This window comes from Pseudoliparis swirei, chromosome 14 (genome assembly GCF_029220125.1).
Source record: "Pseudoliparis swirei isolate HS2019 ecotype Mariana Trench chromosome 14, NWPU_hadal_v1, whole genome shotgun sequence".
NCBI lineage: Eukaryota > Metazoa > Chordata > Actinopteri > Perciformes > Liparidae > Pseudoliparis > Pseudoliparis swirei.
This window is the reverse complement of record NC_079401.1, coordinates 8,912,772-8,937,406: the sequence shown is the minus strand read 5'-3', so window position 1 is coordinate 8,937,406 and position 24,635 is coordinate 8,912,772. Positions and strand designations below refer to the sequence as shown.

The following is a 24,635-nucleotide window of genomic DNA, read 5'->3' as shown; positions in this document are numbered from 1 at the left end:
TGAACCTGATTCAGCCCTAACTATAAGCTCTGTCAAAGAGGAAGGTCTTCAGTCTACTCTTAAATGAGGTGACTGTGTCGTGTCCCGGACTGAAATTGGAAGCTGGTTCCATAAAAGAGGAGCTTGATAACTAAAGGCTCTGGCTCCCATTCTACTTTTTAAGACTCTAGGAACTACAAGTAGTCCCGCATTTAGTGAGCGCAGCTCTCTAGTGGGGCAATATGGTACTACAAGCTCCTTACGATATAATGGTGCATCACCAATCAAGGCTTTGTAGGTTAAGAGAAGAATTTTAAAAGTGATTCTTGATTTTACTGGGAGCCAGTGCAGAGCAGCTAGTGCAGGAGTGATGTGATCTCTTTTCTTAGTTTTAGTGAGAACACGAGCTGCAGCATTCTGGATCAACTGGAGGGACCTAAGAGATTTATTAGAGCAGCCTGATAATAAGGAGTTGCAGTAATCCAGTCTCGAAGTAACGAACGCGTGAACCAATTTTTCTGCATCTTTTTGAGACAAGATGTGCCTGATTTTTGAAATATTACGTAGATGAAAGAATGCAGTCCTTGAGATTTGCTTTACGTGGGAGTTAAAGGACAAGTCCCGATCAAAGATAACGCCAAGATTCTTTACAGTGGTGTTGGATGCCAGGGCGATGCCGTCTACAGAATCCACATCACCAGATAATTGATCTCTGAGGTGCTCAGGGCCGATTAAAATTACTTCGGTTTTGTCTGAGTTTAACATCAAGAAGTTGCAGGTCATCCATGTTTTTATGTCTTTAAGACATGCTTGAATTTTACCGAGTTGGTTGCTCTCCTCTGGTTTTATCGATAAATATAGTTGAGTATCATCTGCATAACAATTAAAGTTTATGGAGTGTTTCCTGATAATATTGCCCAAAGGAAGCATGTATAAGGTAAATAAAATTGGTCCAAGCACAGCGTTCGTGAGTTTCTATTATTCCCAATAAATGCGAATTTTTTACGTTTTCTTGCGGTGATTAATTTCCTTTAATCACAGAGACTGTGGTGGAAATCCCTGTGAGAGAAGCAGATGTGACCAAAACCAAATGGAGGCTTCATGAGTTGTTTTGGCAGTTTATGTCACTCAGTCTGAACGGCTTATTATAAGAAACCTAGAAACACAAAGCATCATCATATAAAATGTGACTAACTCTTAAAAGGACTCAAAGTATTTCCATATTTCCTGAGGAGCTTTACATCTTATTTATTGAATAAGCCATTGTAATGTTTGTGTTTTGATAGAGGTTAGTGTTTTATTTTACAGTTCTTATGTGCAGGCACAATACAAGCTAAGGAGCATCTTGTGGATAGATTTATACACACACACACACACACACACACTTACAATTAGCCGAAGCCTTTTCATTTTATTTTACAGTAAAGGTCTCATGGAGACAGGAAGTGATGGGAGGGAGAGACATGATCTAAATGTTTGTGACTGGAATCGAACGTGAGACGTTCATGTGGTGCAGCAGGTGTCTGAACCACTCGGCCACCACACCGCCTCCAAGATGGTGGTGAGACGAGCGTCTTACATCGTGGACTTTGCAACAGTAGAAGAAGTGTACAACCGCCTGTGGAATATAAGCAGTATTCAGATGTTTTACTTCGGTAAAGTACTAATACCACCCTGTAGAAATAAAATCAGAAAATTGTGACACTTTCACAACTATTAAAGAACTATTTAAAATGAATGGAGCTAAATCATTACTAAAACAACCATTGATATAGTTGACAAACCTTTTGTAGATCAATAAATCAACTTATTGTTTCAGCTCTAAATGCAAAAAAAGTTTAGTTGACAACAAACATATTTTAATATATTTTTTTCTTGAAATTGATAAAGTAAAAAGTTATAAAAAGTGTTTCTCCTGAATTGTAAAATGGGTCCTAAAGTACAATAGCGCACAGAAAATACACAATAGCATTTATTTGTTTTTCCAGAATAGGATTATAATAATCAATACATTATTATTATTATTATTGTTATTATTATTATTATTATTAATTATCAGGATTTAACCTCCTGTAGTCTGACTTTGGATGTTCAGGAACTAGAAATCTATGAAAACATTTGAACTCCAGATAGTATTTTGACAATATTAATCCCTCAATAAAATCTCATGTTTTATTCATGTCCCAAAACAACAACAACGGTTATTTAAACTTGTCGACGAGCAGAACTATAGTTTGTTGATGGGGTTGTTCCTGGTGAAGATTTTTATGATATAAGATATTTATGCTCCAGCAAAACTAAATAACATTTAAAGCTATTGAAGCTCTGCTGGAATCTGATCTGAATTATGTGGAACGTTTCGCTTTTATTAACAATAAAAAGTGAGCATCTGTGCTCCAGGACGCTGCATTTCAGAAGCCGCCATGTCTTGCACTTCCTCTCCAGGACCCCTTCACCATCAGCTCACGTGCTGTGAAGATATTTGTGGTGGTTCAAGGTGAATGTGGTCAGGGTGAGGTTCGCAGTGCAGCTTACAGTCTGCAGCCATCATGCAACAGCTGACACTGTGTTGGCTTCTTCTTCTGCCACCGGGCCTGTGTTGTGCCTCTAAAGGTACGGTTTTTCGTCACAGTTTTGCAGTGTGCATTTAAGAAGTCTCCCAAATTGTTCCTTCTTTTTTTGTTGTTGCAGTGATTCAAACGAAAACCGTCGGGAGAGAAGCGGACGCCACTCCAATCTGCAGCAACACCACAGAGCACATCATCTCACTCATAATGTGTGAGGTCCACACGGAGAGGAACGGGGGAGGCTGTCGTCTGCTGTATGAATACGGAAAAGGCTTCGAGAACCGGTGTGACCCCAGGTTCACACTCATGACGGAGAACCGCACTGTGTTTCTCTACCTGACCAGTTTGACACCAGTGGACAGTGGGAACTACACCTGTGAGTGTTCCCATGCTGATGGGACGGATGTTCTCCATCTGAGTATCACCGTGGAAGGTAAAGGTTTCAACTTTATGCATCTCTCTCACACTTTGGCTTATAAAATGTTCTTTTCCCACTGCATTGAGAAACATGTTGTGATGATGTAATACCTGCACTTATATATATGAAATTAGACACATCATTAGGCTCTGTTTAAAGAATATATGTGATGATAAGGTAATAATAGCACGTTTGAAACATTTTTGCTTCACGGTTTCTTTTTAAAAACATGTTTCACGCGAAGGTGTTTTTTCTTTTAAGATGTTCCAGAGGAGAGAAACAACAGCACGTCGACGACAATAATCGGGTTGATCGGTGGAATGATTGTCATTTCTATAACTGCAGTTGTCTTCGGGTTTATTTACAGAGGAATACATCATGGGTGAGAGAATACTATAATATTCACAATGATTTAATAACTTGACGGTATTGGATGTCTGTGCATATCATGTCTTTTTTTATACCTTTTTTCAAGTTAAATTCGATGTATAAATGACTTAAACTGCAATGCGGTCATAAATATGCAGAACTTGACTGTCATTTTCAGAAGAAGTAATGAAGGAAGACACTTTGATTCTGCTCCACCAATGAGCAGTTTTCCAAACACGGTATTGAAAAAATTGAAAATGTCTATTTAAAAAAATATATATCTATATCTATATATTAATGTAATTGACCTGGCTTTAATTATTGTATTAAATGCATGTCTTTCTGCAGGAGCCAGAACACATTGAGCCGTACAGCACCTTCACAGAGAGAGAGAACGAGCTTTACTCAACTCTCACACTACACAACTGTAACATTACACAACTGTAACACTAATACTGATCACACACACACACACACACACGTTCACTGACGCTTCTAGAGCTCCATTTATGTTACTTCCCTTCCGAGTGAAGTGAGAGCAGTCGTCCACGAGGTGGCAGTCCTCAGCTTTGTAACAATTGTGTTCTTTATGTATAGTTTAATGTCTAAAAGTCAGCATAACAACGTTATTATATTATACCGTAACAATGATAACAAACAACAAACAATCAAACAAATAAAGAGTTACAACTAAGTCGTTGGTCCTGCATCTAAATCCATCTCTGAATATAAAATAGTGCACATGCAATTTACTGGAAACTCCCCACCCACATCGCTATCGGTTTCACTTCTACAGAAGCTATTTGAAGACGCTCAGAGGCAAAACTGAAAGAGTTCTGTGTCTGACAGAAGAAGATGAGGCTGATCCTGATACTCACTGCTTTGCAGTTTAAAGGTAAGTGGCACTGACAATTTATATTCACTGTAGTTGTGTGTTTTTTATATTCAAGAATACAATCTCGTCTTTTTAAAATTATTGTTGTATGGATGTTATACGTGTAGTCACTAACAATACTAAGGAGCAAAATAAATGGAAATCTTTCTTCAAATCTGCATTTCCTGACACCCAGATGCTTTATCATCAGCCTCCAGGTCGCAGATCAGTGGTTATGGAAGTAAAACAGCTGTCTATGGCGGAGATGCACACTACTCTTGCTCAGTAGCAAACCCCACAGGTGAGAATTTTATTTATTTTTTTATGCCAGTGAAGGCATTCTCGGTCGTGGATTCAGATCCTTAACTCAAGTAAAGGTTTTCCACTGCAAAGTAAAATATTTCAAAATAAAAAGCAGCACATATCTTATATTTGAGAAGCTGGAACCATGAAATGTTGACATTTTTGCAAATCTACAAATCTATTTGAATATGCTGTTGAGCATCATATTTTCTAAGCTCTTTTTATGTTTTGCATGCAAAAGAAAACTAAAAATGCAACTTTGTCTTGAAATCTATCAGAACAGAAGCTCTTTGTGTCTGTTTGTTGTTGTAATACCCCTTTTGGCCACAATAGGCTCAAATCCTAATGGTTTTAGCTCTTGAGTTTTAATTGCTTATCCAATCAGGTGTGATCCAGGTCACATGGCAGAGGATTTTCAAGGAAGAGGTTGTTGAGAATTTGGCAACCTACAGCCAGCGGTTCGGCCAGCACGTAAATGACCCTCACAAAGAGAAGGTGACCTTCACAGAGGCGTCTCTCGGCTCCACGTCCATCGCTCTGAGGAACGTGACATGGGGGGACGAGAGCTGTTACGTCTGTTCTTTCAACGTGTTCCCTGAAGGGTCCAAACGAAAGCAGACTTGCCTCACGGTGCAAGGTAAATTGTAGCAAATGCACATTTTAATTATGAAGGGAAATGTCATGAAATTATAATAATCAAGAGATAATAGAAATATAACAGCATTGCAAGATGACTTTTTCTAAAATAATTCTGTATGTTCTCTATTGTGTCAGAATGGCTTCAGCCCTCATAATGATCAATGCTTATTCTCCATGAAGGGATTTCCGAAGTCAAAACAGAAGTTGAACGGGAGGACGAGAAGGTTGTGTTCAGGTGCTCTGCGACAGGTAAACCCGCTCCAACCATTGGCTGGGCCTTCTCACCGGGCGCCACGCCCTCAGACCCACCGCAGAGTTTGATAGTAACGAACAGTGACCACACGTTCACCAGCAGTGGCAACGTCACTCTGCACGCGCCTGCAGGGTGGGCGGGGCACGCAGACTGTCTGCTGAACGGCGGAGAGGCGGGACCACGGCGGGAGAGGATCCACTTTTCTCTACCTGATGGGAAGGAGGAAGAGGAGGGTATGCATGTCAATCATTGTTCAGAAACACCAGCAGCATACTCTTTCTCTCACATGCGCAACGCATCCTATGCAAAAAAAAGACTGTCTCTTTAGATGATTTGATGTCAATTAAGGAACTCCCAGTGCTCTAGTTTACTGGAAGATCAAACTTCCCTAAACTATTTGGATAGAAACCAGTTTGCCCACTGGCTTTTGGCTTGCCAAAGTCAATGAGAGAAAACAGTAAACAGTCAGTTCTGCAGGTCACACGTGATCCATTCTGTTTCACTTTATCTCTATTAGCTTTCATAATCAAGAAAAACCAGTCACAGGACTTCGAGTCCTGACTCTCATGTGACAGATGGGAGAAGTTCACCCTCCTCCTCATTATGTCCACACCGCGGTCCTCCTCTAGGGAAATGTTATCGACCTTATTCCCTTGACTAACCCTGTGTTGCTCGCCTCCAGGGAAAGGCCTGTCTTCAGCAAGGATCGCACTTGTCATCGTCGCCGTGTTGCTCATCTCATCGATCATCGTTGCTGCTATGACACGACACAGGTGAGATATTAGACAACAGTGAATACATATAAGTTTAATTCTCCTTATAATTAACGTGTTGTTCCTCTCTTCCTGGCAGGTTAAAGGGTATCAGACGAAATGAACATGTTTGACGAGCCTTTCACGCTGCCGACTGTGGACATTCAAGCATTATAAAAATCTGCATTTTATTACATCTAAACTTTAGAGGTGAACAGTGAGTTAAGTTTAAAGCTCCGCAGGTTTTTTTCAAATCCATCTCTTCTTTTAAATTTCAATACTAAGCACTTGAACATTGTATGGAGCAACCAAAGAGAGAATACACAGATGTGATTTACATAACTCCCTAATATGCAGTTAACTCTGCTCTTATTCACAGTCACATTGAGGTGAAAACAAGAAAATGTGCCGCGTAGCAACAGCGCCATCTAGTGTACTTAGTGGGGGAGAAGACGAAGCCCAAATTCACAGCAAATTTAAACAGTTTATCTTTTTAAAGTTGACACGTGATTGTGCGATTGCAAGATTGGCACTTATGAATAGTTATATATATATATATATATATATATATATAACTATTCTATATATATCTATATACTGTTAGATTATTTATAATATAGTAAACAATAGACATAATATATCAAGAATTGTGTTGCACTTTAACGTTTGTTTGTACAAATTGTATTTAACTTGTTTTAAAAGAGCTTATATTGTACTCTATGTTTTCTTTATTTATTCTGTGCCACATTACATATGAACATTTATTTTAGTTTGGTTAATAAAGCAATTTTTTTATTTTTGTCAGTGTCCCCAACATGTTGTCTGTGGCCCTGGATTATATCTATAAGAAAGGCCCCTCACTTTATGTAAATAACCAGCGGAACAACAGCGTCAGACCAAATTCATCGTCATTCATTTGTATGACAGTGGGGGGTTGTTTCTAAATTATCTGTAAATATACATCATGGGACACAGAACCAACGCACCCTGACATAATAAATGTATATGTGTGGTGTTTAGCATCCAATTAATAAAATAAATCCTCTTAAGATGTTGTCTAACTATTTATTTTTGCTCTTAATTTCGTTCATTTGGATGCTAAACAGTTTGTCAATATGTAAGTATCTGGATAGTTACAGCCCCGCCCACAGTGCTTTATCTCCCTCTCCCCTGCAACGCGCATGCGCACACAATACTTTCACTTTCACAATCGTCGGCGGTAAATTTGAATCTCCATGAGGTCAAAATGTCGCAGCGAGCAGTCTTACGTTTCCTTTGTGTGGTGGGAGTCTTTCTCAAAGGTGAGGAAGAGGTGATACCCGGAGCTGCACACCGCACGTATGATTTAAAGTGTGGCTCTATAATATGATTATTTATCGCAGTTACGTTTTTAGCAGCTATGATTGTAAAATATACAATACCTGTATATAGTCATATTTTTGAAAAAGAAACAAATTCCTTGTATTAATCAAACTACGTCAGAATTTCACTTGCAGTATGTCGTTGCTCATCGCATCCACAATGTGATCCTTTTCTTTTCTTCTTCATGTTCATCGTCTTCCTCACGACACTCAAAACAATATGCTGTGTGTATGTAAGAGCCAAATATACTGGTGAAAATGCATGCTCTATTCTGTATGTGCATTGGGCGTCGTCATAAGTGAGATCCCTATCGGTGTCAGGTGTCCAACCTGATGATGAAAATGAACTCTTGACAAGAGCTTTATATATATTTTTCTTTTCTTCCAACAGGTCAAACCGCTCTCATCCAATCACAGCCGACCGTGCTGGCAGCTCTCGGAGACAGCGCCTTCTTGAACTGTCGGCTGACGCAGTCTAAAGATGTCGTGCAGGTCACGTGGCAGAAAATCTCACCGGAGGGCAAAAAGGATCTCGCCACTTCCAACAAATACTTTGGTCAGAAAGTGAACCCTGAATTTCGAGAAAGAGTGGAGTTTGAAGATGTCGGACTGCACAGCAGCTCCATAGTCATCCGGAACCTGACGCACCGAGATAAAGGATGCTATCTCTGTTTGTTTAACACCAACCCTGACGGTGCTCTGACTGGGAGAACATGCCTGCAGCTCTACGGTAAGAACTCTGCTGCGCTGTACACTTCCATAATCCTCTTTTCTAATATCACCACTCGTATCGCTTCTCTTCCAGAGCTGCATGCAGCCTCTCTGCACGTCAGAGAATCAAACTCAGCCGAAGAGGTGGTTGTGTCCTGCTCGGTCACAGGTCGGCCTGCTCCCACGGTAACGCTGACCGTCCCCCACTACAACACCACCAACACCACCAACACCACCAAGTCCACCAACACCAACGGCACGGTCACCGTCACCGCCACGGCCGCGGTGCCTCGTCTCCGCGTGGGCGACTGGCGGGTCGGATGTGCAGTGCGAGTGCTCTCCGGTCGTGAAACGGTCATGTACGCGGTGGTTCCTGAGGTCGAGCTGTCGCCTTCTGTTGGTGAGACACACCTCTAAAGACACGGGGTCAGAGGTCGATGAATGCCGTGCAGCTCACGTCTTTTGGTTTTGATTCCCAGGTGTTGATGTGGAATCTGGATCTGATATCAGCTGGACCATTGGGGTGCTGGTGCTCTGCTTTGTTGTTGTTGCTGCTGCTGCTGCTGCTGCTGTTGTCTTTTATAGACGTAAACAACACAACAGGTAACTTTTTAATCACCTTTCTTGTATGAATACCCGTTTCTCACAGTTAATATGCGGTAACGACGGATCCAAATCGTTTCAGACAAAATCCACAAAGCAATACACCGGGCTTCCTCAACTCCACCCCTGTGTTACCGGGGGACTCCGAGAAAAACGAGAAAGACAGTAGTGTGTAAGTCAATTAATTATTTTTTAAATTATTTTTCCCTTGAAAAAACAATTCAGTCCAATGTGTTTTCACTTTTCTACTTATTTGCTAACTTGAGAATAATAATAAGACTGAATTGCTATTTCGAGTCCCTTCATTCTTCGGATGATCGAAGGGGTCAGAGGTCGTGCACCAGGATATCAAGGAGTGATGCACTTTACTCTGCACGGACCACTGTGTTTGTCCACATCACTGTTGTTCTGAATGATTTCTGAATAACTGTTTTTATCTGAAGGCCCGGAACACCTTTAATGAATCCAGAAAACCAACCACGGTTTCGGAGGTCTCCTCCTGCAAAGAATGAAAGCAGCTCGCCCCCAAAATCATCTGTGAAAAGACAACAACTTAGTTTTTAGTACCACACGATTGAAGTGCCAAAAGAAATGCTGCGGAAAAGTCCTGACATCCTGATATATTTGATAGAGAACTTGTCTTTATAGTATCAGTTTATGAATAATAATTAGAGCAGATCAAAATAATTTGTTTACAGTAATTTTGTTTTTTAAATAGTAGTTTTCTAATAATTCTCTGTATTTTATAGTTTGTATTATTTCTCTTTGTATAAAAACAATTTTGATCAACATCAAACTACGAGCATTTTTACTGGATTTAAATATTTAATGTGTATGATTCTTGTGTTAAAGCATCTAATAGTCAAACGTATGGACTTTGAATATAAATCATGTTCATCATACTTTCTTCAAGGAACATTTAAATTAATATTTTTGTGTGCAAATGAAATTCTCTTAAAATCTTCTACATCTCTGGAAAGGACTTAATGAGCTGCATGTGATAAACACAAACAGAGGAAGACCCTAACCCTCCATGAAAGGTCCAGAACAGAATGTAACGTTCTGCGTGCTGCGGGTTTTAAGCAGCAGTTGCACCACATGGCCGCTAGAGGTCCCTCTTTCCTCTCGTATACGGAGGAAGAGTTGACGCTGTTCGGGAAATCAGGGACTGAAATGCGGCGGCAGGAAACCCGCAGCGGGTCGCTGGTGGTTAGTGCATCCTCCTGCTCCACCAGAGCCCTCACAGCTCGGGGAGCTCGCGTTGTCTTTCACCTGTCTGCCGGTAAGTTCCGTCTTTTATTCTGAAAGAGTCTTTTAGTGGCTGCAATATCGATCCGGGGTTTAAATGAGAGCAGTTTGTTGTTGTTTTTCTTCTTGGTTTATTTGATAAGAGACTGCATATTAATACAAACATCTGTAAATATGCCAGTTAGCGAAGAGGCTATTTCTGATGTCAACAAGAAGACTCACACATTCAAAACAGACAAAGCAAATAAAATAAGGGAGAACTCTGTTAAAATGGACAAAATAAAACATCCATGTCAGAGACACAGAACATAAAAAGCATGTCAACTTTCTTTCTTAATTCAAAAATGTCAACACCTAAATTAATTTAGTTAGTTTTCTTATGGACCGGTCCGTGAAGATAATGTGTGTTAACAATTTAATTTGAATTCTCCATATAATGAATAAGATACCAGTATCGTATCATATGATCATACTCTATAAAAACAAACTTCGAACTGAATTTACTATAACCACAAAACAATGTAAATGTGGCACATTTTTAAAGAAATATTTATGTGAGTTTATCAGGCTGTAGAAAAGCTTTAATATGTGTTTTCTTTTATTGCATCGTTAGAGACAGATTTACAACTACAACATTGGCTGGATTATTTTTTTCCCACCACTAATCAATAGATCTCATGTATTCAATTCAATTCAGTTTATTTGTATAGCCCAATTTCACAAATTACAAATTTGTCTCGGAGTGCTTTACAATCTGTACACATAGACATCCCTGCCCCAAAACCTCACATCGGACCAGGAAAAACTCCCAAATAACCCTTCAGGGGGAAAAAAAGGGAAGAAACCTGCAGGAGAGCAACAGAGGAGGATCCCTCTCCAGGATGGACAGGTGCAATAGATGTCATGTGTACAGAAGGACAGATTTAGAGTTAAAATACATTCAATGAATATGACAGAGTGTATGAATAGTTCATAGTTCATGTATCATCTGTTCTCTGGGACTGAACCAGCACATCTGGATGTTTAGGGGCCAACGTTCAGGATCTCGGTTGCAGTCTGGTTTCAGTCTCTTTGTGAACATTGTAACTTCAGTTCATATTGAATGAGACACGTTCCACTCTCCTTCGGCTGTATCTGCTTGAATTTCACAATAAAAGCCTGGAGAAGATTTGCAATGAGACGTCAGTGGAGCTTTCGTAGTGTAAAGCGTGATTTTAACTGTTGCCCAACAGGAGCATGCTGCATGCAGCATGCTGCATGCTTGAAGCCAGATGGTTGGCCCTGTAAATGAGCACAAGACGCCCGGAAAGCTCCGAGGTCTAGAGCTGGTCTGTCTTGTGGTTTCTAGGCGGCTTGTTTGAGTCAGATCAAAGAGCGGTTGATGCAGAGAAGTGGTGTGGGAGTGAAGTTCTGACATCTTCTACACACACTGTGATGTTTAAAGCCAAAAACACACACACAGCACTGTAATTTATTTAACGTTGGAGTTTTAGGTATTAATTGTGAAATCTCGAGGTCGTCCCTGTCGAGACATCAAAGTGTGGCACAGGGTGTGTGTGTGCGTGCGTGTGCGTGTGCTGTTGATCATCATATAAAACCTCCAGGTGATGTTTTCATGAGTCGACAGCTACTGTTGTTGTTGTTGTTGATGCTGACACATTGCATTACCATGGTAACTAATGTCTCAAAGCTGTTCCCTCCCTGGCAAAGCGTGTCACCTGTGACGATGCTGAGAGGACGCAGCCCTTCCTCACGTCCTCCTCTGGCTTTGTGTCTCCCGCTACAGCCGGCAGTACGATGTGCTGAGCAGCCAGCAGCACAGACGAGTTCACGACACCAGACAGCCGACGGGGGGAGGGGTGGGGGTGGGGGGGAACATCTGCATCACAGCATCTGCATTCACGCTGGTGTCTTTGCTGATGTTGTGTGGCCACAAGCGAGCTGTAGGTCGCTGGTTGTGGTTCTGGCCGGCTCAGCCCTCTGGCGGTGGCGGTGTTCGTGCGTGAGCTGGTGGCCCAGCCTCAGTGTGCCATGTGTGGAGCGGCCTGGTCCCCGTGTCTGCTGCTCTGGGTCGTAGTGGTGGGAGTTACCAGGACGCGAGGTACGTTCTGAGAGAAAAAGATTTGACTTTAGTGAGTTCAGTTGGTTCTGATGGGAACTATAGAAGTACATTTTAGCATTTACTTACTGCTTTCTGATACTTTATACTCCTACCGCCCCACATTTTAGAAAGTACTTTCTACGTCTATCTTACAGGTATTTTACCAATGTTTACATTAGAAGAACATTTTCTAAATACTAAAAAGATGAAACCAGTGGTTCACAACCTTTTGGCTTATGGCCTTTTTGCAGCATCTAGTTGGGGCTCAAAAGAAATATACAAAAGAGACATGTCCCCCTCTAAACTTTTCAGATGGTTTGATTTTGATTCAGGTTTATCATGTACTCCAGGTTGGGAACTAAACTGTATATAAAATAGTTAAAACTTGTTTTATCTCGATCACCTCCAACTATAAAACGCTGCTCTAACGTTGATTCATCACTATTAACGATCTTCTATCACAGTAATGTTACCAGTGCCATTTTATGCAGAAGGAGTTCCTCCACTTGATACTTTAAATACATTTTGCTGGTTATACTTCTGTGCTGTACGAAGGATTTCATATGATGGACTTTAAAAAAAGAATATCGTTGTAAATGTTCTCACTGCCTCTCAAAACATGAAATTGAAATGTCACATGGTCTCTGAACTCAGGTCAGGTCACGGCTCCCGCCAGTCTGAGGGCAGAGGTCGGCCGGCCCCTGCTGCTCGGCTGCAACGTCACCACGGAAACCGGCGAAACCGTCCGGCAAGTTCGCTGGCTCAACGGGCGCGGGGAGGTCCTCCTGGCGTACCAGCCGAGCGCGCCGCTGCGCGTCAGCCATCAGCATCCCGACGTGCAGCTCACCGCCTCCCACCGCGACGCCAGCTCCATCACCATCAAGAGGGTGCGGCCCGATGACGAGGGCTGCTACCGATGCATCTTTGATGTTTACCCCCGCGGCCCGCTGGAGGGCTTCACGTGCATCAGCCTCACTGGTCAGTCGGAGGTCAAATCTCATCTTCCAGAGAACGCAGCAAACTTAATCCATATTTGAGATCATTAAGAGTCCATTGCTTAATATCTTCCGAGATGATGAAACAGTTTTCGTGTTTCTTTTGGGATTTCTGTCTTCTGAAAGAACCCGTTATCTCCAACACACATCTCCCCGTGCTGCAGCTCTCACTAAACATCTTGTTCGGGTCACAGAGGGTGTTTGTTGTACTCACTAGACCCCTGATGAGACAGGAAGTAGTAGGCTTAGGTTTGAACTAGCAGACCAGCAGGGGGGACGGCCCACCCACCCCGCCGGTCTTGGCACTTCCTGTTGTTGCTCATAAACGTGCACACACACATTTTACCAGCCTCCTCCAGCTGGACAGAAAGCAGCAGAAATGTCCCACACGTCCAACACGCGGTCGTCTTCATTTCCCTCGATGTCGAGATGAATAACCGGAGCGTTCCCTCCGTCTCAGGTCAAGTGCGCCTGGAGGGCAACAAGACGGCCGTGAGCGGGAAGCCGGCCACCCTCTCCTGCCGGTACGACCTCCCCGAGAGGGTGCAGCAGGTGCTGTGGAGGAAGACGGCGGAGCAGGGCGACACCGCCACCGTGGCCTCCTTCACCAAGCACGGCCACCAGAAGACGGAGGAGCCGTACAGAGGTCGGGTCAGCTTGAGCCAATCCCTGGGCGACACCCAGCTGACCATCAAGGCGGTGCGGACGGAGGACGAGGGGTGCTACACCTGCGAGTTCCACACGTACCCGGACGGCACCAGAAGAGACACCGCCTGCCTGGTGGTTTACGGTGAGCACCAGTGGTGCTGATCCCTTTCCTCCTTGCTTTGTCGATATATATCGCTCTGCGTGGCGCTCCCACGGTCTCAAACACACTTTACTGAGGCTCTCCTCTTAAGATTAAACACAAATACACAAAGGTCAACAGGGAAATACGTACAGAACAGCATTAAAACTATATTACATTGTATTAGTCTTGCGTATTGTACTGGAGATATACTTCAAGCTGACAGGAAATGTGTGCTACTGTGTGTGTGTGTGTGTGTTGTGTGTGTGTGTGTGTGTGTGTGTGTGTTTGTGTGTGTGTACATCCCGGACATAGCTCAGGAAAGAGAAGGAAGCTCTGTGAATAAACAAACCCTGAGGTGAGAGTTTCCCCCTGAAGGGTTATTTGGGAGTTTTTCCTGGTCCGATGTGAGGTTTTGGGGCAGGGATGTCTATGTGTACAGATTGTAAAGCACTCCGAGACAAATTTGTAATTTGTGAAATTGGGCTATACAAATAAACTGAATTGAATTGAATTGAATTAAACCACCGTTTTGTTGATGACCCTCACCAACACTAAGCCCCTCCCCCTCACTGTGACTAGAAGCTGTCCGCAAACGTTCCAGGAGTGTGAATGGCTGTCTTTTGCGTGTGTGTGTGTGTGTGTGTGTTTTCTGGGCTCATGATGTTGATAGTGGGAGGGTGTCACTGTAGGGAAAAGAGGTGATTAATTCAGGAGGAAGCCCATGGGCATGAGAGGCTCACTGTTTCCCCAGACACAAGGCTTTAGTGTGGGCGTCTGTGTGTGTGTGTGTGTGTGTGTGTCTGTGTGTGTCCTTCGCTCTGCTAAACAAGCTTTGTCTCAACTAACAGAAGACCCAGACGCACAAACACAACACAGAGTGAGAAAAAGTTGCTTTGCTTCTGTTTGGAACACACACACACACACACTAAAAAAAGGATGCTGGTATAACTGGGAAAAAAATTTGCTTAATTTTACTGCCAGAAAAACAAAACAAGCAGCTCCTGAACACCGCCTCTCTCTCTCACCAGTTTTACCCAAACCCGAGGTGAGTCGCGTGACCTCGTCCTCGGGGGTCACCGAGGCAAACTGCACCGCCCAGTCTCGACCTGCGGCGGAGATCACGTGGAACGTCGGCGGGGACAACCGGACACTCGGACCGGCCATCGCCTCCGCCTTCGACCAGGGCGACGGCACGACGGTGGTGACGAGCACGCTGTTCTTCCAATCGGCGCTGCTCAGCGACCTGTCCTTAAAGTGCATCGTGCACCACCCGGGTCTGGAGAAACCGCTGACGGTGTCCCTCAACTTAAACGGTGAGGAGCTCGGAGGAGGTCCTGTTCTAATGAAACCCGATTCATCTTTTCGCCGACGTCCCGCCACGCGTTTAACGACCTCCCCGTAAAATGTCAGTGAAAAAAATATGTCCCAAATGGGTCAGTTTCAACACAGACCCCAGATCAGCTGTTACAGCAGAACACGAAACCAGGCCAGAAGTACAGCTCCATACCAAAGGCTCTCAGAATGTTATATTTCACATTATTGGGTGCTGAGGTGGGGCAGAAAGAGGCCTTTTGTTCTTTGTGTGTACTCTCATCTATTTTAGTCACGGTAATTATGGTTATGCTTTGAAGGGGTCCTGAATCCTGTAATGTCTGCGAGAAGGATTTATGTTTCTCATAAGAAAGGTCGTTATTCTGGTCCCAAAGCACCCAACATGTTTCGTCCAGATGTCATAAAACATAAACTGTGATTTTAAGTGTGTGTGTGTGTGTGTGTGTGCTGCAGTGGGTCCAGCCATGGTCATCCTGCTCTCAGTGTGCGGTGTGCTGGCGGTCCTCCTCCTCGGTCTGTGTGTGTGTCTCTGCAAGTGCTTCATCTGTACCGACGGTGAGTCTCCCCCCCCCCACCCCCACCCCCCCCCGCGCGTTCACTCCCTCTCGCCGCACTCGCTCAGAAGTGACATGTGACGGTTACTGTCCACGTTTTGTTGAGGTGCCATTTCTTTACGACTTATGTGAAGGTGGAAGTTTTCTTTTTACAGGAAAAAGTGGGCGAAGAAAAGTGAAAAAGAGGCACTTTGAGTAAATCCTAAACGGTTCCAGAGTTCAGCAGGAAATGGAGGGAGCAACTGTGCAACTGTAAAAACAAGCCGAGCATTTGATCGTCTTATCCGTGAGCTGTCCTCCATCAAACACACTGCTGATATGCAGCGCTTTGTTTGTCTTGTGGCCTGTTGTGATGGCCAAGTTTTGAGAGCCTCTTGTCATTGTCGTGATTATGATGAAGTATTTCTACTGGTTACATAAACATCGCGAGCACGGTGGAGCATTTAACATCTAAAAATAGAGCTGAAAGGAGGTCAAAGGTTGGACTGACATCCATCAGGTGGACACAAACGGCTGGTGTTGCTCCATAACTGCCGGATGAGTAAGTAAGAAGCTGATTTGTGCAATTTGAAGCCATTGACTTTAGAAAAACAAACAAAAAGAACATTATCTGTTTTCACAATTTGATCTCATAACATTTATAAAATTAACTTCTATAAACTGGAAACTTACACGAGTTAGCGTTGTGAGATAAAAACACAGACAACTCCCAGACCTGTCAATCACCTTGTAGCCCCGCCCTAAAGCGTACTCTGCTTTATGGTCTATTTTTACTCAAAATGGACCATCATTTACTAAACGAACATCACGCTCTCTTAAAGAAGATCATAAACTCATATTTACAATGTTTATTACTGTAATAAATCCAGTGAGGAGTCATTTTCTCACAGACCTCTCAACAATCAGTCTTATTTAGTGACCAGAGGAGCACTTCACATTTCTCTGAACACAAAGTCAGAAGGTCAACTCCCCACACCGAGGTGTCATCAACCCCTTCCTTTAACATCCTGTTAACACCTTTCCCACAATCCTCTCTGGGTGTCGTGGAAACAGCGTGGTGCCAGCGTAATGTGGCGTGTGGCCCACAGCTCGTTTCCCCTTTTATCTTTAAAGGTTCGGCCCACCGAGGAGAGGCAGGGAGACAGAAGCCTTCGCTGATGTCGGCGATTCTGAAAGGTCGCGAGGGAAGAAAAACAAAAGCGTTCGCTGGCGCGTCGAGGTCAGCGCGGTCTCACGGATAATCTCGATTTGACAATGCAGCATTTGTGAGCTAAACGGAGTCATACGAAAAAATCCCAATTTATGTAGTTTCATATTTGATATTTTCCTCATCCTTGCAAGGACCCTTAAAAGCTTTCCTTCCTCAGCGCCTCCTCGTCTTTGTTTCCATACGCCCATTTTCCTGATGTTTCGCTTTAAATGCGACTTTATTCATCACCTCCCAATGTCGAGCTGCAAATTCCGCCCGCAACAAAAGGCCTCAACCTCGCCGTCGAGTGAAGAGTGTTTGTGTTATTTCTCACATCCCAATCGTTCAGGGTCCGTCTTGTCATCATAAACACTGTATTGCATGTGATTGATGGTGCCGTGTTGCACCGCAGCTTTCTCAAGCATCTGTGGGATATCTTGAATACATGGCAGCTGGGTCACTGCAAAAAGTAGATGTTCTCCCGTTAGCGTGAGACTTTTTTTCCACATTTGCTTGAAAGTCTTTCCTGACTTCAAACCCTGAGGAGAATACCAAGTGGTTGTGCTAATTGTCGTTGGTTAGCAGCCAGAAGAAAAGACCCCCTTTCTCTGTCTAACCCTGGCCTGGAGGAGGGGGCGGTGACGAGGAGGAACACAGCTCAAAAGTTGAGATCCTGCCCAGTTGATGACATCACTCGACTGTACACACACACACACACACACACACACTCGACTGTACACACACACACACACACATGTACTGTCCTTCCCGGTCTCTGCTTGTCTGAAGTGGGCCCGGGAACACAGGCTATTACTGTGATGTGATTCAGATCTGCTAAATGACATGTAATGTAATGTAATGTAAGAGAGGAGAGCTGCGATGCCTCGGCTCTTATTTGGAGCAGACTTCCTGTTGAGGCTTTTTTTTTAAGGCATCATACAGACCGAGAGCACACACCTGAGCTCTCAGGATATGAGCGATGCAAAGATGGCTGTAGCAGACGATGAAAAGAAAGGGAAGAGAGCAGTGCCGAGAAAGCCACTGTTGACCCGACCTTTTGTGGTTCCCCTCGGAACCAGTGGGCGTGACTCGGCCTTCAATCCCGGCCGGGAAGCGGGGCCGAGGTTCTTCCAGTAAAATCCCGCTCGCCTATTTGTGTCTCCATGCTGTTGCTTTGTGTGTGTGGTGTGGCCGAGTTGAGACGTGTGCAGACTATCCGGTGCAGCGGTGGCACGGCTACAAGAACAGGGAGTTCACCTCAGATAAGAGGGACATGTTTTTAATCTGCTGCACCACATCCGGCCTCGAGGGCAGAAATGAACCCACGACTGAATCGCTCCTCAGAGATTGGGAACAGAAAACGACAACAGGATGAGAGTGACTTCACCTTCTTTTTCAGACGCACCTTCAGGCCTTCTGCAGCGTCGATTGACTTCTTCTCTGCTCGCCACTCTCGCTCTAATTGGCTTTTCCCCCCCGGCTCCACGTGTGGGACAGACTCTGCTGCCACATTACACACCGAGGAGTGGCAGGCGCCTGAATCACGGCGGAGGAATTCCTCCATTATTTTAGTGCACGTGGTCTTTTTGGATGCGAGTGTCCTCTGCAGAAGTGTGTGTGCTCGCTGTGTTTATTTTTGCATCCCTGCGTAGGATTTATATTGCGTAAATGCAACCTCCGACCGTGACGTTATGGTATTTCTGCCCCGAGTAACTCTCATTCTTCTCTGGGTGCGACTGCAGAAACAACTTTGATTTTCTGCACCAACTTCCACCTCTCAGACTACGATGAATACCAGGAGCCGCCTCTAATTCTCTGATTTGTCGGAACATGAGAACTCGTTGGAGCTGTAATCAAAAAGATGATTCATGTCCTGTTAGCATTTAGCTGCAGAGAGCTGCTTTCATCTTTTTAAGATGTATGTCCAAAGATTAGAAAGAGTTGGAGAAGATTAAGTTTATTATTATAAACGTAACGTTCTACTTTCAGAACTAATCTATACAACCTGATGTTTCCCTGCTAATCTCACACTGCTGCTTCAGGAAAAGGGTGTCGCAGTCCGACAGGACATGAGGACCGCTGAGAGAGGATTTGGGTTGATGAATGTAAAATGGGGAAATGAAACGTTGTGGAAAGTTTCTGACAAACAGTGTCCTTTCTTTCCCTCTTTCTCTCTGTGCAGACTGATCACGTCACTGCTGCTTTGATGAAGGTCCAGTGGCACTCTGAGCCTGACCCCGCTGCTCAGCACCGTGACCTCCAGCTTAGCGGGACAGGGGACATAGACAGGGAACAGGGATCAGGGATCAGGGCTTCCACAGAACCGAGCCACAATGTTAACTGAACTAAAACCACATTGTTTCATGTTACATGTCACACTTACAGTATAAAGGATTGTGTGTGTGTGTGTGTGTGTGTGTGTGTGTGTGTGTGTGTGTGTGTGTGTGTGTGTGTGTGTGTGTGTGTGTGTGTGTGTGTGTGTGTGTTGTGGCATTGTTGTACAGTATTTCATGACAGTGTTAGAATCTAACTTTTTATTTGGGGAAATATTGTCGCATAGTTACGTTATCAGCAGAAAGTATTTTCTAATCACAATGAAACACCCTTGTTGGATATTATTTCAGTAATTATCTGTATATAAGGAGGATTATAAGGATTTAATGAAAATAAATGTCTACATTGAAGTTAAAATAATCTTTGTCTACCTGCTGTTTAATTTTCAGTATTCACCTTTTTTAGTATCTGTAAGATTTAATAACTAGTTCCTTGTACTGGTGCTGAGATAAATCTGAAGTTGAAAGGGGATCATAAATATAACCTGAGACTATCTGCTTTTGCTTCAGTTTAAAACTTTTTTCAATTGACTTTTGATGATATTGATTATTAATTCCAAACATTTTCCTTTCCAATAATTTCTCAAAAACTCCCAAAAATAACACGACTTGTTCCACAATTGTTTCAGGTGAGTAAGTCAGTTTCTACGCCGACATAATAATCCGAACAACACATTGCAAACTCATTATTGGCATGACATTGAAGCACTTTGAGTTCAACCTCATGTCCACAGGATGCAATTGGTTTTATTGTTCATTTGATTTGTATGCTTTTGATGGTTACACATAATCAAATATCTGTAACTCTGAGACACACAAAAAAGAGCCGTAGTTAGTTCTAATAGCTAAAAATAATAAACGAATTGTTGAATTATATCAGATAAATGGTGAAAAAAGCTTATTTGGAGGAAACTGGGCTATATTTTGATTGGACTTCCCATTAAAAGCACTGTTTTAAAGTCATTACTTGACTTTTCCTTCAGCTGAATTCATCCTGTTTTGGAAATAAACTCTAAATTGTACTATTGTAACGTTTTCCCCAAACATCTTTCATGTAAATAGACATTTTGTTTCCCCACAGTTTCCAAAAAACACACAAAGACAGGAAAGGGTAGTCCCTTTGTTACTTGTAGGCACTTGACATATTTATTTTATTTTTGATTTAAAGCAAATAATTGGACTGGACAAAAAACTGGAGGAAACTGCTCACCTTGAGTGACTTTACGAAAAAATATTGATATAAAGTATTTGGCTGGTTCAGAATCCAGAGTTTTACTCGTATGCCACAAGACGGTGACTGATTTGCTTTAAGGTCAGTTTTTCAAGTGGTCCCATCTCAGCCATAATTCATATTTTTGTGCACAACATTTCCACTTCCACTGCACTTAAATAACAAAATGAAGACGCTTGCATTGCACAATGAACACGTGCTTGTACCACCAAGGGGGCAACGAGTCCCTCGACATGCATGAGTCACATCGAGGGTGCATGGTAGGAGACAAAGTTGGGTGGATTTGTGTGAGTGTGCCAGATATTGCAAGCAATGCACTTTTAAAACCAGACATCCCACGAGCACTATACAGATTTTAAACATTATAGGAAGCTAGAGCATCTGTCCACTCTCTAAACATTTTTATTTTACATAACACAATAATCATTTATTTTATATAGCGCTTCTCAAGTCACCCGAAGTCGCTTTACAGTCCAGAGTCCAGTAGTCATCCACACACACAGTCATCCCGGTGGTGGTAAGCTACATCAGTAGCCACAGCTGCCCTGGGGCAGACTGACGGAAGCGTGGCAGCCAATCAGCGCCTACGGCCCCTCCGACCACCACCAACATTCATTCACATCCATACGAACCGGGGTGAGGCTGCGGTGCAGTGATTACTTTGTTGTCCCGATGCAACGCTTCATGACCTTTCAGAAGGAGGCCCATGGAGTTTTGCTTCAGTCGTCATTGGCGATGTGGCGGGTTTCAGTCGGAAGTGAAAAGTGCCATTTCCCCCATTTCCTGGATTCAGAGTGGGAGTTGATGGCGTGATGAGCTGAAATACAACACTCAGTGCGTTTACATGATGGTATAATTCGAATCTTGCTTTAGTCGGACTATGCTATCTTTTGGGGGATCTGCTGTTATCCCAATATACATGGCAGTGAGTAATTCGAATCATTGGCCGAAAGCATGTCATATCCGATACGATAGGTGGCGCTGTTTTCATTACAACTCGTGGTGATACAGCCATTTCCGCTTGACCTCTTCACCACTACCAACAACAACATCAACATTTCGAGAAAGAAGGCGAACAGAGAGCAAGGCGAAGCTACATCCCTCTACTATTCTTGCATGATGTTAATAGGAGTCCAGCGAATGCAAATGGCGCTATTGGCGTTGTTTGTTTGTTTTCTGTCGGCCAGGCTCCCGGCAGTGACAACTTATCGTCTCTTTCGACTTCCGGGTCACGACATGGGAGGAAGGGGGGAGGAGGGCGGCGGGATCTCAAGCATGCGCAAAGACGCAAAGTCCAGTTCCTAATCCAATTCACCGTTACATGCCGCGATAGTCGAATTATCAACCGGATCGGATCGAGTTATCCAGGGGTGTTAATCGGATCGTAGTCGGACCGCACATAGTCAAACAAAGGTGTTTACATGAAACGGATAATTCGATTTCAATCCGACTAAGCCAGTTATTCGAATGCATGTAAACACGGTCAGTGAGAAGGTGTCCTCTCCCCTCCCCCTAAGAGAAGGAGCTGCTTTGGGCCTCTCCAACACTTCAGTCCAGCTCCCAACTCTTTGACCTCTATTTAACCTCTGAGCGCATTAGTTTTTACGGGAGATGAAAAAATACGGACAAAATGTAGCACAAATTAATGTATTGTTACTGCGGTTATTTAACACGGATAGCCGCGTACTCTGACGCCGCCTCCCTCGGCCTCCGCGGCCGAGCAGCAGCAGCCGCCGCTGCGAGCTGATGGTTGAGAGCGGCATACACGAGAGAACCCCCGACCTCCTCTCTCACGCGGCCGTACGCGTGCTCGTCGCCTCTCGGTGACGCCGCCTCGTCGGGCTGTGAGGGCGGGGTCTTCCCCCTGCTCGACCTGTGAGATGGCGGCGCAGCGGGGCTTCCTCTCGGCAGCGGCTGAGGGCAGGTGGCGAGCGAGGCGGGTTTAAAATGCAGCTTTCTCTGACCTGATTTTCAGTTCCCGTCTCTTTCTTGCATGGGGGACATTTTGCTGACATTAGTCACTCTTTTTAAAGTCACAATCATGTCCTGTGTACTTCCTCAACATCTCACCTTTCCACCCGTGCATTGATAAGACCGATATAATTATCACGATGATGACCAACGCCCAACCCCTGCAGCAACGTACAGCCACAGATATCTTGTGTGTTCATGAGTTGTTCCTGCTGGAAGAAGTTGATGGGAATGTTTGTAATTTTCAGTAATAAAGTGTTTGAAGAGTATAGATTCAAATGAAGACATAGAAAGCCAGTGGAATGGCAGTTTCACTGCACAAGCCTTCATAGTTTATTACGTTCGCATTGAAAATGCGGAAGGTTATGTTTTGATCGCCGTGTATTTATTTATTTATTTATTTATTTGTATGCTTGTTATTCGCAAAACTCAAAAAGTATTGAACCGAATCGCATGAAATTTGGTGGGATGATTGGTTATTATCCGGGGACCAGTTGATTCGATTTTGGGATCGAGCGGGTCAAAGATCAAGGTCAAAGGTCATGAACAGGTCAAAATCTTCTTACCATTTGATTAGATTTTGGGATCAATCGGGTCAAAGGTCAAGGTCATGGAAAGGTCAACATCTTATTTTTTACCATAGCACGATATATTTTTGTCCAATTGGCATGCAACTAATGCCAAAATGTTCATAATTGAATGCCCAATCTTGTGATATGCGAAGGTATGCGCTCTACTGAGTGCCCATTCTAGTTCTTACATGCGTCGTTGTTCTTTGTAACATTGGCACGCTCACCAACACCTACAAGACAAAAGCACAGCGGCAGAGCCAAGTCTGATGTGAAGACGGCCATGTTCCTTTATTATTCAGCAGCGGTCAAGAATACGAGCGTGAGCACAGGTTTCTTCGGTCAGGGTGCATTACTGTAAAGGTCTCACTCACCGAGGACAGAGACGTTGATGTGGTGGCTGGTGCTTTCTTCGCTTATACACTGATACACACCGGAGTCGTTTCTGCGAACTTTTTGAAAGATCAAAAGCGACGTTCCTACTGAAGGTTTTAAAAGTTTCCACATGGTTTTAATGCGACTGCTGCTGCTGACATCGACGCGGACGTCGGTCGTCTCAGGAGACCGGAGGCGGGGAAGCGGCGCAGAATTGAACTGTGCAGTTAAGCTGAAGGTCTTCTCCGACGACGGTTTCGTAAACCGTGTCATCAGGGACTTCAACTTCAACTTCACAATCTGTAAAAGGAAAAAAACAGACATACGGTTAATTCATCCTTACGTTACAGTTTACTGTGATGGGACAATTTAATCTGATTACTTTTTTTAAACAAACATCGAGATATCACAATCTTCAATTAACGCCTAAAAGTTCTCTAATTTATGGACTATTCATCTATCTACTGTATCACTATAAACCATGCTCTAGTGTGGCCAGTCAAGTAAGAATATGATACATCTTGCACAACAATACAATTAGTTGACCAACAAAAAGTTTTGGATGTTTGTTTCTGCAGGTCCAACAAGTTAGGTGTTAAGTCAACACATGTACTTTAATAACCGTTTGGTTAAATATAATACACTTTGCAGCAGCATGTAACAATGATGTTCTCAAGATATAATGTATGAAAGTAACCGCCATGACTTCAACACCTTACTGACCTAACTTGTTGGGTTTTGGAGATGAACATTTTGTATACGCTGCTTGTAAACTCCCATTACATAAATTTAAAGTTCATGCCCTCTCTAGAAACCTTTCTTTGGATCATGGGCTTCGGAAGCTGACTTTAGTCCAATGGCCTGATTAAACAAGTACATGTCAGACCACAGAGGAGGGTCAATACTGCACAAAGACTGAGACTGCACAATATGACAAAGGATAATAACTTACCATCAGCTTTTAAGGTGAGAAGCAACCCTGCCAAGATGAACACATGCAGGGCGGTACAGCGGTGGTTCGGCCTCATGATGCCTCAGTCGGAGCCAGTCCTTTGAAATGTTCCTCCGAGCACATCCTTATTTGGTTATCAAAACAGAGAAGTGCTGAAGCTGATGTT

General features: G+C 43.5%; 4 protein-coding genes across 4 annotated transcripts; 3 read left to right on the top strand and 1 right to left on the bottom strand.

The window, feature by feature from the left end:
• Positions 1–4,166: 4,166 nt before the first annotated feature.
• Positions 4,167–7,203, top strand: LOC130204544 (OX-2 membrane glycoprotein-like). The gene is made up of 6 exons (XM_056431355.1): positions 4,167–4,228; positions 4,419–4,508; positions 4,896–5,147; positions 5,330–5,635; positions 6,085–6,175; positions 6,255–7,203. Exons 1-6 carry the CDS (start codon positions 4,189–4,191, stop codon positions 6,286–6,288), a joined length of 813 nt encoding a protein of 270 aa, XP_056287330.1. The 5' UTR covers positions 4,167–4,188; the 3' UTR covers positions 6,289–7,203.
• Positions 7,204–7,389: 186 nt separating this feature from the next.
• LOC130204579 (nectin-1-like) lies at positions 7,390–9,614 on the top strand. The gene is made up of 6 exons (XM_056431409.1): positions 7,390–7,455; positions 7,907–8,245; positions 8,321–8,626; positions 8,706–8,829; positions 8,912–9,001; positions 9,273–9,614. The coding sequence occupies exons 1-6, from the start codon at positions 7,401–7,403 to the stop codon at positions 9,391–9,393; spliced, it is 1,035 nt and encodes a 344-aa protein (XP_056287384.1). The 5' UTR covers positions 7,390–7,400; the 3' UTR covers positions 9,394–9,614.
• Positions 9,615–10,220: 606 nt separating this feature from the next.
• On the top strand, positions 10,221–19,870 carry LOC130204608 (OX-2 membrane glycoprotein-like). The gene is made up of 6 exons (XM_056431437.1): positions 10,221–12,178; positions 12,833–13,156; positions 13,634–13,963; positions 14,992–15,276; positions 15,749–15,850; positions 19,221–19,870. Exons 1-6 carry the CDS (start codon positions 12,109–12,111, stop codon positions 19,223–19,225), a joined length of 1,116 nt encoding a protein of 371 aa, XP_056287412.1. The 5' UTR covers positions 10,221–12,108; the 3' UTR covers positions 19,226–19,870.
• Positions 19,871–20,478: 608 nt separating this feature from the next.
• On the bottom strand, positions 20,479–24,635 carry LOC130204609 (uncharacterized). The gene is given in 4 exon segments (XM_056431438.1): positions 20,479–21,419; positions 23,517–23,701; positions 23,703–23,817; positions 24,470–24,635. Coding segments are annotated over 4 exon segments (474 nt in total). The 5' UTR covers positions 24,546–24,635; the 3' UTR covers positions 20,479–21,321.